The sequence below is a fragment of the Artemia franciscana genome, chromosome 18 (assembly GCF_032884065.1).
Source record: "Artemia franciscana chromosome 18, ASM3288406v1, whole genome shotgun sequence".
Lineage (NCBI taxonomy): Eukaryota > Metazoa > Arthropoda > Branchiopoda > Anostraca > Artemiidae > Artemia > Artemia franciscana.
In genome coordinates this window covers 30050154-30065038 of record NC_088880.1, presented here as the reverse complement: position 1 = coordinate 30065038, position 14885 = coordinate 30050154, and the positions used below count along the sequence as shown (strand labels likewise).

Genomic DNA, 14885 nt, shown 5'->3' with positions numbered 1-14885 from the left:
AAAGATCAAGGCCCTCTAGAGCAAGAATGAGTAGAGATGTGTACTTTGAAATACCTTCCCAGGACATACTTTAGCCTGTAGACCCATCCCTGAAAGTTTCATTTTCCTAACCTAACCCATTTCAGTGATAGCAAGAAGTAAATCAACTAGAATTTTACTGGATAAAATTACCATCCTTTGGAATAGACTCTGAATAGTCTACCCTAGCCTACTTCTTCAATAGGATTAAAGACAGTCTCAGAATAATGATTTGGCAGCCCATAAATCCTCAACTTATCTGTAATACTTCACCTAGGCCTGTTTACAGAGCCTAAAAGGAGTTAATGCTTAAAATGCTACCATGTGGCAATTTAATGGAGCCTCAATGTTACCTGGAAGAAGTCAATCCTTAGAATGATTCCAAATGGCAATTTAAGGTAATAATTATGCCTGAATATGCCAGAAAACATGGAAATCTTTAAATTAAATAATAAGTTTTTCATTGGTTTAACCTACTTGCTAATAGATAGCTTACTACTCAGGGTGTCCTTTAATGCTGATCCCAAAATATGGTGATTTACTAACCTGGCTCAGATCCCTCTTTCTTTTGCAAAATCACTGTCCCACCTTCTTCCAAGCAAATAACTTCATATTCCATTACTTCATTCTTGTCCATATTTATTTTTTGTTGAATGAGATTTTGTTGAAGAAGGGGAATTATGTACTTACTGCGCTAACCATTCTTTTGAGCACGGTAAGAAAATCACTTACTGCGGTTACTGCCGGCAGTAACTATTCTCGTTCCCTGTGGGTTGGGTAGTAACCATTTTCCCGCTAGGAACGGAAATAGTAACCATTCGGTTACTACAGTAAGTCTCTGGAACACACCCATGGCTTCTCAAAATTTGTAGAACTACGGCATTCATTTGCCGAAAGTGCGTAAAAAGCTAAAGCTTTGCTGCTGAAACAATCAGAACAGGAAAACGATTTTTGATCAAGAAGTAGCAGAAGCTAGTAGCAAAGAAAAATGTCATGGCCAATGGTAGGTGGACCAAAATGCAAAGGTGAGTTGCAATAATTTCTAACTGAAAGCATAAATTAGGGGCTACGTATTATCTTTAAAAGGTGTCATTGACTTCGTACCAATTTCTCCATGATTTTGTTCGATTTTATTAGTATACCTCTCACATTCACTGTTGTCTTATCTAACCGGACAGATTACTTTCATCGTCAGTTTTTATACGACTAGATTATATTTAGACCTTTCAATCGCCAAAAAGCTTTGGCGACCATAGTTCCCACCCAAAATTCTTTATCATTATTCACTAATTTATTACTATTTGTAGTGACTTTTCCCTTTTTTATTAGAGCAGAGGGTCTGGTTAGGTTATAAGAGTGGGACTGGGGCTAGTGTTTAAAAGAAAACAACATTACAAATATTGTAATTGTTTTACTGTAAGGAACTAAGATCCAACACTTATGCCCTAATTTTACCTATTTCACTAATTAAACTAATTTTTCTTATGATTGCACTGAAAAAATGCCAATTGTCACCAAACTCTAGATGGTGTTCATAGTATTTTTTGTTGATATTAGCAGCAGTTCTTATACCTTTAAGCTATTCATACTCTTCCTACTATATTTTGTTACGCTTATAAACTTTTACTCATTATTGCGTTTATTTTGATTTTTTTATCATCAAGAATGAAGTAAAAATTCAAAAATACATAGATACACGACTCAAAACAGAATTTGTGTTGGTAAACACGAAAAACAAGAAGTACAATAGCGATTTTTTTAAGACAGTGGGGAACAAATTAGAATGAATATTTCGGCCCTATATCCAAGGGTCGTCCTCAGCAATACAAATAAGAAAAAACAACTTACAGTAGGATAAAATCAATAAAACTACAATGAATAGTTTTTCAAACAGTCCCAGCATCCTTACCTCAGCGAAGTTCAACCAGGACTGATAAATGAATTGTTATGAAACAAGGCAATTCATTGAAATAAAAGAAAATGATTTAAAAACACGTTTTTAATGCCAGCCTAGCTTTTTTCGCTGTTGATCTTATAGGTCTATTTGTGACAGGCTCTGCGTTAATATCTATTGGTTTTCTATAATATTTCATAAGGTCATTTTTAATTAAATTTGTGTATAGAGCATTCAGTGAATATTCTCCTAAATCCCTATTTAAGGAAATATTATTTTTAATCTGAAGTCTGAATTCAAATTGCTTCTCAAACTACTTGCTTTATGCCTAGATCATTGCTAATAATGGCGGATTCTTCAAAAAGTTTTTTGTGGCTAGGATTTTCAAAAACATGGCTGCTTACAGCAGAATCAAAAGAAACAGAAGTAGCCTAATGTTAGAATTCAGAGCTTTGGTGATATCATCTTTATGTTAATGTAGGCGTTTCTCGAAAATTCTGGTGGGTTCTCCCTATGTAGCATTTGCCACAGTCGCATGGTATTTGATAGACATCTCTTTGGCAAGTAACTGGAGTCTTATCTTTACCAGAATTTAGGAGATTTATGATTTTCAAATTATTGGTACATACAACATACGGATTATTTTGTGTGCATACTTTTGTAAGACTTCTAGTGATTTTTGGGATATATGGGAGGTAAATTTTGTTTTGGGGCTTATCGGGATTCTCACATGGTAAATTATTGTTGATTTTATGGGAGTGTCTTTTCAATCTACGGTTAATTATTTTATTAATAAATGAAAGAGGATACCCATTTCCAAAAAGAATGTTCCTGATAAAGTATAGTTCAGCTGTGATTTAGGAATCAGAAAAAATGTTTAGGGCATGATTGACGAGATATATTACGACCCCTCTTTTAACTTGTGGGAGGGGGTGGTTTGATTCAAAATGTAAATATCTATTGTTTTGCTATTGTTTAGCTAATCCTCCCGCCAATATAAAACCAGATAATTTGCATGACCTAAGAATTCTATCCTTCTCCGCCAAGATTTGTCAATTATTATAACTAAAACAGATAAAAGCAATTTTTTGGTTGTCATGGATATGAAAGATTACAATACAAAAATTTATGCACATCTAAATGACAAAACTACATATTAAACTATAACCCACGATCATATTGATCAGTTTGCTAACAAAATTGTAAAAGAGTTATAAGATCTAAATCAAAATGGTAAAATTACTCCACAATTATATAGTAAATTTTTTCCTCAAGGCAGCTCTTGTCCAAAAATTTATGGTCTACCAAAATTACATAAGCAAGGCATTCCTTTAAGGCCAATTGTAGCTTGTACAAAAGACCCCACCTCCAACATTCGAAAATGGTAATGTATAGCCTTCAAACCTTTGCTTTTTTGTCAAAAATCTGATATACGTAATTTGTTGATTTAGTTGAAAAACTCAAAAACGTAAATATTTTAAAAAATAAAATAATCAGTAGCTTTGACATTGTGTTTATGTATGCAAATACTAACGTAGCAGAATCCGAGAAATTATTAGAAAATAAAATAAATGAAAATTATGACTTAATAGAAGTTTCAGCCTCAGGATTAGATTGCGACGTTTTAATGACCTTTGTTAAACTTTGTAACAAGTATTCAATCTATTTCCAAATCTATAATTCTTTCTTCCAACAAATAAATGGCTTACCCATGGGTGCGCCTCTCTCTGGGTTACTGGCAAATATTTATGTAGAGCATATTGAAAATTGGGCATTAAATTCATATTTTTTTAAACATATCTTTTGGGGACGTAACATGGATGACGTCATTTCACTTTGGAAATATGGGGAATATGAACTTAGGGGTTTCTTAGACCACCTTAATACATATGATAAGAATTTACAGTTTACCTTAGAAATTGAAATTCATTCCTAGATGTTCTAATTATTCATAACTTAGATGAACTCGATTTTACTATTTACAGAAAACCAACACAAAACAATAGATATTTATATTTTGAATCAAACCACCCTCCAGAGGTTAAAAGAGGAATTGTAATATCTCTCGTCAATCGTGCCCTAAATATTTTTTCCGATGATTTTACTATACATAAGTGCCATATAGCACTAAAAACGGCACATTTGGTGCCACTTCTTAAGTGGAAGAGTTTGAAAGCAAAAAACAGTAGCATTGCAATAATTATGATCCAAAACCCTTAACTGAAGGTTTATAAGAACCCCTCACATATACTCCCCTTCTAGTAAGTTTCATAAATTGCCTACTCATCTTAAAAGTAAAATTATTGTGAAAAATATGAGCTAAAATTAAAACTTTTCAACTAAAAATCTACGAAAAATTAAGCTTGAATGATTTGAGTTGAGCCATCAAACTTCACTCTGCGATGAAGCCTGTATGCTAGTTCTAATGGCGGTAATTGAGGGGAAGGGCCATTCTAGCCCCTTAGTTCTTTGCTCCTGTCTAGGTTTTAAAAAACAACTTTTTAATCATTTCATAGGAAAAGACACTTAACAAAAGTGTTAAAAGACACAAAGACACATTTTTAAAAAAAGGGGGAAACAATCGGAAGCAAACTTTGAGGGAATATGCTATCAAGTCAAATTTATAAAAAACGATTAATTATAAATATAAACTTTTAAATGAGCCCTTAAACAGTTCCCTTTTGCTACTGTAGCCTTCTAGTTTCTGTTAGTCAGTAGGCGATTTATAAAGCCCTGTCTTCATTATGGCTTTTTCCTGCAAAGTCGGCCAAGTTAAACAGATTTTGGCTCATCGAAAAACAAACGTTCGTGAAAGACATGTATTGCTTGTGAAGTAGGGATAATGAACTTCATGTTACTGACTGAAAGTTTTTCGTAGGTGTCAAGGTTGTCTGCAGTATTTTCTAGATGTGTCTTATCTTCCCTAGATCGGTGACAATTAGAAAAGTATTTTAAAAATAAGTTTTCACTATGAAATAAGTTTTCATACCATCGTTATTTCTAAATTAAATTTTAATCAAAACGAATAAATATTAATTTAAAAAAGCAAAGTTTTTCTGGGGGAAGTAAAGAGTGAAATTGAAACTTAAAACGGACAAAAATTATTGCTTCATAGCCTATCTAAAATATATCAATAAAACTAGTACAAATAAACCGATTAACTATGTTTCCCTACACATTAAGGATTATAGAAAACTAGCGCTGTACTGAAAACATAAAATAATATAGGAGTTGAGGTGCAGTAAAAGCAAACTAATTAAGAACACTTTTTACAGAATAAAGATATTATCAATCCCTTATAGGATGAATCCCTTTTAAGACAAAGCAAAAATTCATTTTAGGGTTGTTGCTTTATTTTTTTTATTTTTTTTTTAATTTGCTATGAATTCTGCAGAATGGCTCAGTTCAATGACTGGCTATCGTTTTGGTTCTGAAAAGGACATGTCATGATTAGTTTGCAGATAAGTCCGAAGTAAAGCCCATCTTGATTGTATTAGGACTATAGACTAGCTTTAGAATTTTATCATAGATTGAAATTCACTGTTGTATTGAGAGAAATATCCTGATTCACCAAGTTCATATTATGTCTTGTTTGATCCTTGATTCCAGTTAACACTAAAGCATATTCCTTACAGTCTAAGATTGTATATATTTTGGTGTTTTAACCAAAATGCTACCTGATAGACCAATCCAATATTTCTGTTTATTTTATTTTACACTTACATTTTTAAGATAATTTTGATTGTATACTGAAAGATACTGATGTTATAACTGATGTAAGACTATGAAAAGTTTTATAAATTTGTTTATAGTTGTATGGCTACATACTCACTTTAGACTCTCAAATCATATTCCTGTTTTTTATACTTGACACTTGAGTTTTCAGTAAAACGCTGGTTTTCTATAATGCTAAGAGTATAGGGAAATATGGTTGGTTTATGTGTACTAGTTTCATTGATATATAATAGATAGGCCATAAATTAATAATTTTTGTCCGTTTTAAGTTTCAACTTCACTCTTTACTTCCCTCGGAAAAAAATTTGTTTTTTAAATTAAATTGGAAAGAGATGAGACGTAATATCATCTAATACCGTCCGTTTCTGCTCGAGGAGGGTTTGACCATTTCTGATCGATCCATTTCTGGATAGCCTGAACTATTGAATCTAAGTGGTCTCGATTTTGGCTAAACAAAAAAAATCAAGATTTTCACCTGAAAGTAAGGAGCAGTGTCAAACGGTCTCTTTTATCGATGTTTTAGCGGTTAAATAGATGAACTGGCGGATTTAGTCATTTGTCATAATTTTGGCTTCGAATATGATACAATGTGATCTGTAGACAACGTGACAACGTGATCTCACGATATAACGTGAGAAAGCAGATACATAATTGTGAGGTGAAAGCACTGACATCACCTTTGTTTTTTTTAACTACGTTAATATCATTAATGTATTTCGTAAAAGATATTTAATAATTTCAGTTGTTTCGATAGGTAATCTAACGTGATATAAAGTATACTACTTATGACGTACGCTACTCATACGACATATGACGTGCAATCGTCGGTTTAGGTACTTGTCACTTATTCAGAACACACTCACGAATTTGGATCTGTAGTTCTGTAAAAACCGGTTTCATATTTCATAGCCAGAGGGCTTTTTTAGTTCGACAGAATGCAGTGGACTTATATAATTTGAGCTATATATTTACAAATTAGGGGGGGTGTATTAATAAAGTATTTGGACAGCGTGAATGTAGAAAACAATTTTTATTTCATAATATGTAGAATAATTGTACCTAACTAATTTTCCATGCAGACTGGCTATGCTTCACCCCACCCCCTCTAAAGGGCAATTGTATAGTCCAAATTATATAAGTTCAATGTATTTTATAACCCGTCACTTGTTTCTGTGGTGTGAATCTGGTTTTTCTCAGATCTTACGTTCAGATCAAAATTCTTGGGTGTGTTCTGAATAATTAACAAGCACCTCGATTCATAACTTTGAAAGACTGTCAAGGATTCTCATGCATGCTAAATATAAGTAAATTTCACTGTCTAATGAAGGATACCTATGCACGTTGAAGGTCATTTGAAGGGGACGCGACTGGGGTAAGCTGACCCGAGCACCGTAGCTGAAAAGAGAGAAGTCGACATTCCTTTGTATTAAATGCATTTACTTTAGTCTTTTGCTAGCTTATTTGTCATTTTTATGTCAGGAGTGTTTTTATCCTGGGGGGGACAAAAACCTTAGGACCTTAGCCTTACCTTAGCTTTTAGGATTGATCCCGGTCAATAGAATGTAGGTGTTTTACCGGCATTTACATATGAGGGCTAAAAATTTTCGCTTCACCCCGAATTTCCGGAATTTACGATTTTCCCCATACTATATTATATTTCCTTTAATTCAATTGTTTTGAAGGTTTTCACAAGTTGTACCGTTTCACTTAGATCATACTATAACTTTTTTTCCAGGAGAATATAAGTAAGAAAATTAATTATTATCATTTCTGTCAATTTTCTAAGATCGCATACTTTGACAACTTAAACAAAAGATAAAACCGTATAAACATGGCACAAACCGAACCTTATCTTGAGGTTATCAGAATGAATATTTATAATTTTATTTTGATTTATGAGCAAATTATTTTCTACTTGAAAAAATTTATTTTCTTACATATTTTTGAAAGTGGAAGCCTATTTACAGTTGGTAATTTTTTACTTTTCATTTAGATGGTATATACGCATGAAGCCCCCTAAGATACAGCTGAGGTACAATTTACAATTGTTCTTTTTCTAATTGATCAAATGGCTACCACAATCAAAAAACAATTTTTGTAAAATTTCATTTTGAAATGATTCATCTCGAACTTGAAACGAAATAATTTCCTTTTACTTGGAAATATCCTTACATTTGTTAATTTTTGTTTCCATTTTAGATGCCACATGCAGATGCAACCCATGCAAATGCAGCCCCGATACAACTTGTTGCTCCATTGCTCAAGGTATGTTCATTATTTGATTTTTCCTATAAACTATAATTGTTTTTGGGTAATTTTAAAATGTCTGCTCATTGTCCTTGTTGGGCCCTTTTTTATCGTACGAAAATGACAAGATTAAAATTGATAAATAGCTAAAATGCAAAAATATGAAGATAAACACCAATTGAATAGTAATCATGGTAAAATAAGGTTGACTTATGCATACGGTTGTATCAAAACTATTTGGATATTAGTACAAGATGTGACATTATATGAACTCAACACATACTTTTTTTTTTTGGTATAAATGACGATTCATTTTTCAGGCATCTACAGTTTTGACTGAGGTTTTTATAATGATGTTTTACTGAATTGAATCTATTTTAGTTATTTCTTGGACTCGTATTTCGTAAAAATGATTTTAAGTAATTACTTTTATATATGATAAAATAAAAGCATGCTAGTTTGACTGATGAACTCTGAATTTTAAACGTAATTATTTAAAGGTACATCAAGATATTTAAGAAATATTTAATTTTTTCAAAATTAAACATAATGTATTTTTTAAGTTGAACATTATTATTTTATCTAATTGAACTTATTCACTTCCAAAAGGATGTCATGTCCAAGCCATACCACATTCTAAGTTGTTGATAGACTGAGGCAGGCTTTATAAATGATGTGCGATTTTCAGTGACTTTAACTTCAAACTTCCCCTGCAGAAGCAGAAAACTAACGTTATGAGGAATTAATTTCAAAAGCCCATTTATACATGTTTTTTTGAACAATGAAAGGGACAATTTCCAAGCACAAGAAAGGACAGTGCGAAAAAGTCATTTATTATTAGATGGCGTTGACGAATTTCCTTTTCGACACAGTGCCAGTTGCCATTCTTATAAGCTTTCTATTGGCTCAGGTAACAACTTGAAAACCGGTTTGTCAGGAAAAACTTGTTTTTTATTCCTTCTTCAGCTATTATGTAACCAAATTCATAAGAAAATTATTAGAATGCAAATCGGGAAAATTCTCCTTGGTTTTAAAAATTACGTTCTTTACTTGAAAAATTAGAAGAAAAAAATCTCCCCCCTCCCCTCCCCCTTGATTTTGATAATACATTTTTGTATCTCCATTTGAAAAACATAGGAAAATCCTTTCCCTCCCAAGTGCATTTTCTTGAATAGTATTCTTATTGACATCAAACTTGCTATTTTGAACGTGTTAGTAATACTTTAAGACGAAAAAATTTGTTTTTAGTTTAATTTAATTTTCTCTTTGTGTTTTCAGGCAAAGTAACAGACGCCTGCGTGTGTAGTTGAATAAGTTGAATAAGATGAAGTTGAAGTTGAATATGAAGAGAAATTGACCACAGTTGTTCTTTTTTTGTTTTTTATTTCGTTTTATTAGTTCGCTAAGTATCATAAATTACGTTACTTTTTTCAGAATAAATATATTTTAGTACCATTTTTTTTTCTTTGACATGCTTTGAATAAGTGATGCAACTCCTTGATGAGTCACTCAGCCAGGAGTTTGGTTTTGAGTGGCTGAGTCAATCAAAAGAAGTTTCATGTGAAACATTCGAAAGCTGACGAAAGTATCCTAGTGTCGAGAATGATGCTTCCTGCATTGCAAGTTTATCCAAGAACTTAAATTTCTTATCGTTGAGTTTTCAGGGTATAAATTGTGGAGCTTCACTGTGGATATTATTCTGGTGGCTACGCACACAGGGAAGTTTAAAAACAAGTCAAGGACGCAGTTAGGGAAAATTTCATTGTTTTCCACACTTCTTAATTTTTTAATTTTGGTTCTTCGTTTAATTATCAGTCACAAGTGTGCAGCTACCCTGTTGCAACTGTTTTTGTACCTATTCATGGAGGGAGGGGGTTAATTTTTAAATTTTTGGATGCTTATCTGTTAGTAATAAATGAAATTAAATTGAACTAAACTGAGAAAAAATTAGCATTAAGCAGAATTAGCGATGTCACAATTTTCAAGTTCAGAAGACTGAAAAAGGTACGGATCCGAAAACGAACTTGCAGCAAAGGCTCAAGTTGGGATCTTGCTTTCAATCAATATCGCATTTAAAGGGGGTTTCCAACTCTCTCTTTATGATATACCTACACACAATGAAAGATCTTCAGCCAAACTTGCCAGCTGTGACGAAGAAACAAACAAAGAGACAAATCTCAATGAAGAACAAACAAACGGGACTACTGGAAGAAAACTAAAATAAACTAAAAACAAATAAAAACCAAGGAATAAGAACAACCAATATTATTATCTACAATTGGTAAAGCTGATCCACATAGGTCAGCTAATGGAGTTACTTCAATGAGAACACCAAAGCAACTAGATAAAATCCTGTAAAATGGTAATGAAGTTAATTATTCTATTCCTGTTGTTTGTGATCATGGACGCAGTTCTCTTAGGTTTTGTATTTAAACTGGCCCTCTGGTGATTTGTTTTTAAATCTTAATACCATAAAAATTACTCTATTAGCTTCTGTAACCTATGCGGATCAGTTGTGGCAATTGTAGATATTAATATCGGTTGTTCTTATTTCTTGGTTTTTATTTATTTTTAGGTTATTTAGTTTTTACCTCTGTTTCATCAGCGTTGAAGATGCCACATTTTCAAACAGGAGAAATATCTGCGTAGTCTGGATTTTTATATTTTCTACTGGTCATAATCCTGTTTGTTTGTTCTTCATTGAGATTTTTTCTTGGTTTGTTGTTTATACCTATAAGATAAGAAGATAAGGTCTATTGCAAAAAGCCTGCGGGCCATAACAGCACAGAATACAGTCTACAAAAGAAAGCTCAGAAACAAAATACAACTTTAGAAAGAAAAAGAGAGCAACAAAAGATAAAAAAAGAAACACGCTAAACTTCAACATATTAACCAACATATGACTTAAGTGAGTCGTCAAAGGATCTCGGACAGTGATCCTGTCCGATTTTCGGATGATTTGGGGTGTAGTGTCTCTGAATCCAATGATCTGATGCTTTGGGAAAATATAAACTTCAATATAAACTTCAAATATAAACTTCATCTCGGACAGTGTTTTTTTTTTCGGATGATTTGGGGTGTAGTGTCTCTGAATCCAATGATCTGATGCTTTGGGAAAATATAAACTTCAATATAAACTTCAAATATAAACTTCATCTCGGACAGTGTTTTTTTTTTGATGATTTGGGGTGTAGTGTCTCTGAATCCAATGATCTGATGCTTTGGGAAAATATATGTCAGTCAATTGATAGAATTTTGTTGTGGTTTAAGTCTAACCGTCTGACAGCAAATTCTGAGAAAATTTATTATTTACTCTTGGAGTTCAACTTTTTGCACTGGACTCCAGTCAGTCGAGGCTTCAAAAAACATGCGTATTGAACGTGTTAGCTTTGAAAGTTATTGAGAAATTATCATTGATGAAAATCTGTCATTCAAGCACCATATTAGCAATCCTCAGTTGAAATTAATCAGAAATGTGGGAATGATGCGTCACCTGAATTTTACTTTACCTTATAATGCATTGAGGTCCATCTATTTTAGCTTAGTGCATGATAATACTTACTAAACTGAGAAATGCTGTAGACAAAGTCTTTAAAAAGGGGATTTTGATGCCTCCACCGAATTTTTGAAACAAGAAGTGCCTGAATTATCATATTTTCATATTATTTATCATATTATTATCAAACCCTTTAGTCTTCAGTTTTACATATTATAAACAGCAATTGATTCAGCTGATTCAAAAGCTTTAGTAAAGGACCTATCCATGTATGTTGTACAAGATAAGCACATTGAGCTGATCAATACCAGTGTTGCCAACGCTTCGGAAGAAAAAGTACCATAAAACGCCTTAAAATTGTACCACTATTCAAAAATTGTACCATATCAATTTTTTTGCGTTTTGTACTATGGGCAAGACGAAAAATTTTTTTGCCCTACGTAAAACACGTGGACGATCGGAAAATTACATTACAATAAAGAGAACAAAGTATTCCATATCTTATTTTAAAGATATTTGGGAGACCTCCTTTCCCCTGCAGAGACCATTTTGGTATCACTCCTCCAAATAGCTGCTTACCTTTTTTGATCCTACCCTATAGATGGCTGTGCTCCTTAACGCTATATTGTGACCGCAAGAGGCCAACAACAGGCACTTAAATAAATGTGTAATGGAAAACTTAAGACTCTAGAAGAGAAAACAAATAAAGACTAGAATTCCCTCCGCTCGCTGTGTCCGGACGCCCAGTCAAATCTTATTGTACCACATTTTGTAAAATGTACCAGAAAATTTGTGATTGTACCAGCATGTACCTTTAAACATGAAACTTGCCAAAATGGTATACTTGTATCGCTGTTGGCAACCCTGATCAATACTATGTAGGAGAATAATATTGCGGTGGTTAAGGTAAGAAGTAACGTTAGTAATTAGTTCGGTGTGGAATCAAGAGTTAAGAAGGGTTGTATCCTACCCCGTTCTGATAGATTTTGTCCTTAGAAACATAGCAAAGGTTATGAGAGAACTCCGTATCAAAGGGAAGGTAAAGTTCTTCTAGACTTAGGTTATGCAGATGATTAGAATGTCCTCAATAAAAATTATGAAGATGTAAAGAGCAAATTAGCCAAGATGCGATTTTTTTTGAAAGTTGTAAAAGTTTGGAAGAATAGGCGAAAAAGCTCCGATGAATGAACAGCATGCGAGTATTAAGATCGTGTCGTGGAACATGAGCGGAGGTGTGTCTCACAGAATCCCTTTAATTGAAGAATTATGCCGCCGAGGCAATATTCTATGCATCAAGTTTGCTCGAGTTTTCAGCCTGCTAAAGTTTTCAGACAATCAGACATTTTATTTTGTCGCAGCAAAGTCTTGTCAACGTGGAAGACCCTCTGGTGAACTAGCGATCATATGTAGCTCTGCAGTTGATTCCGAGAGTCTTCATACAGCTGAAAACCTTATGGTTATAAGTGATAGTCTCAGCAAAGGAATCTTGTGAGCGTCAATGTCTACCTCCCCACAAGCTACAGCGACGAAGAATCAGATAGGCTAACCGATTTTCAAAGGCATTGCGTGCTCTTGCAAAGTGCCTGAAGGCTATTATGTTGTCCAAACTGGAATGCGTTATAATAATAATAATAATAATAATCTTTATTCTTTCCCTTTATCACAATGCAATAACATGGGTATCGTCAAACAAAAAAAGAAAATAGAAAAACGCAAAAAGACGCAACATAAAGAACACACATGATGAGCTATCACTTCGATTTGAGGATATTGCCGTTGTAGTGTTTCACGAAGTATGAAACGAAGGAGTTTAAAAATCTTGTTGTAGGCGGGTATTCTAACAGTTCTTTTCCCTCTTTAAAAGTTGCCACCCTCGTCTTGTGTGCTTGAGTCACTGAAGTAAACTGAGGCAGGATATCTCGGTGCGTTGGGAACTTCAGGATGTCAGCTCCAAACTTCATCAGTGTTTCGTGCCTCCTTTCATCCAGGGTTGGGAGCCTGAGTTCACTCAAAATTTCTTCGTAGTTTTTTTAATTTGATCCAATAATTATTTTGCAGGCTCTTGTCTGAATTGTTTCAAGCTGACTTCTGTCTTTCTCTGTGAGCGATGGGCGCCAGACAGGACAGCCGTACATGACTATGGGCATTACATAAGTTTTGTAGCATGAAAGAAGGAGTAGTTCTGTCATTCCAAACCTTTTGAGATTTGCAAAGGATTTTAGAAGACCAGCTGCTTTTGCTATGATCTGGTTGATGTGATCTCCGAACCTAAGATCGTCACTTAGTGTGATGCCTAGTATTTTAACTGATTTCTTTGTTTGGAGAGGTGCAGGTTCGTCAATGCTCTTCTTCTTTAGGAAGTTGACACGCAACACACAGCTTTTCTCAAGACTTGGCTGGAGCTTCACTTGATCAGCTTGATCCCGAACCTCTGCAACCAGGGGCTCGAGTTGGTCGTGTGTTTGTGAAAGGAATCGTAGTGGACTTATGGAACAGTCGTCTGCGAACTTGTACCTTTGTTTATGTTGTCTCATCAGTCGGTTGATTACAATGACAAATAAGATGGGACCTAGCTTGCTTCCTCGGGCTGCTCCACATGTGATGTCTTGGAAGTTGGATGCTTCCCCGTTTTCAAGTTGTACGCACTGTTGACGACCAGAAAGGAAACTTGCGATGATCCACATCAGAAACTGCGAGACCTCCAGGGCACGGGCTTCATTTCTAACAGTCTCGTGGTCAAGGAGATCGAAAGCTTTCACGAAATCAGAAATTATTATATCAGCAAGGGCTTCCGAAATTTCTAGATGCTCTAGTAGATCATGAAGTAATCTGACCAGATAATGTGTTGTGCTGTGCCCTCGACGAAAACCGAACTGTATAGGGTCGATTTTATGTTCTACTTCTGCTAGTAGCCACTGTAGAATAAAGTCTTCAAAGACTTTCAAGATGATGGGTGTCTTCGAAATCGGCCTAAGGTCTGACGGTGAGGTCGGTGATATTTTCTTCGGAATAGGTGTGATAAATGCCTGTTTAAACTTATCTGGAAAAACGCCTTCCAGTAGACACTGGTTATACATCATAGCCAATGGCATGGCCAGGAAGGAGGAGCATGCGTGTATCAGCCTTATAGGAATTTCGCCGGGGTAAGAGGCTTTCCTAATGTCTAGGTGTTCGAGTTTTTCTTGGACCTGGGAAACTGTGATGACAGGGATGGTTTCAATCGGACCATTCTGTGGTAAAGTATTGAGGGGGGGCTGTTGGCGGCAAATATTTGAGAAGTGGGCATTAATTATTTCTGCGGTTAAATTCTTTCCTTGCTCGTCCTTCAGAATGGATTTTGACTTCTGCTGTCCCATTAACTTCCGTACAGTTGTGTGGAACTTCCTTGGATCACTGGCTTACAACCTAGCGAATATATGGTGTCCATACAGACGCCTAGCTTGCTTTAGTAGTCTCACTACTATATTTCTCTTCCGTTTATATTCATCACAATGG

General features: G+C 34.4%; 2 protein-coding genes across 4 annotated transcripts in view; one reads left to right on the top strand and one right to left on the bottom strand.

The window, feature by feature from the left end:
• LOC136038426 (snake venom metalloproteinase BjussuMP-2-like) overlaps window positions 1-14885 on the bottom strand; it is a 224819-nt gene that overhangs the window by 181241 nt on the left and 28693 nt on the right. The gene's annotated exons all lie outside the window — the stretch shown is intronic.
• The window catches only part of LOC136038861 (metallothionein-like), a 40859-nt gene continuing 26857 nt past the window's right edge, over window positions 884-14885 (top strand). Inside the window, exons 1-3 of one of the 3 annotated variants that reach the window (XR_010620334.1) lie at window positions 885-1043; window positions 7847-7912; window positions 9173-9351. Coding sequence is in view for 1 of the 3 variants with exons in the window: in XM_065722313.1 (XP_065578385.1) it covers window positions 1007-1043; window positions 7847-7912 (103 nt within the window). In the remaining 2 variants the exon portion in view is untranslated. Of the gene's footprint in view, window positions 1044-7846; window positions 7913-9172; window positions 9352-12414; window positions 12430-14885 lie in introns of those variants that run through there. The other 2 variants (XM_065722313.1, XR_010620333.1) reach the window with 2 other exon arrangements.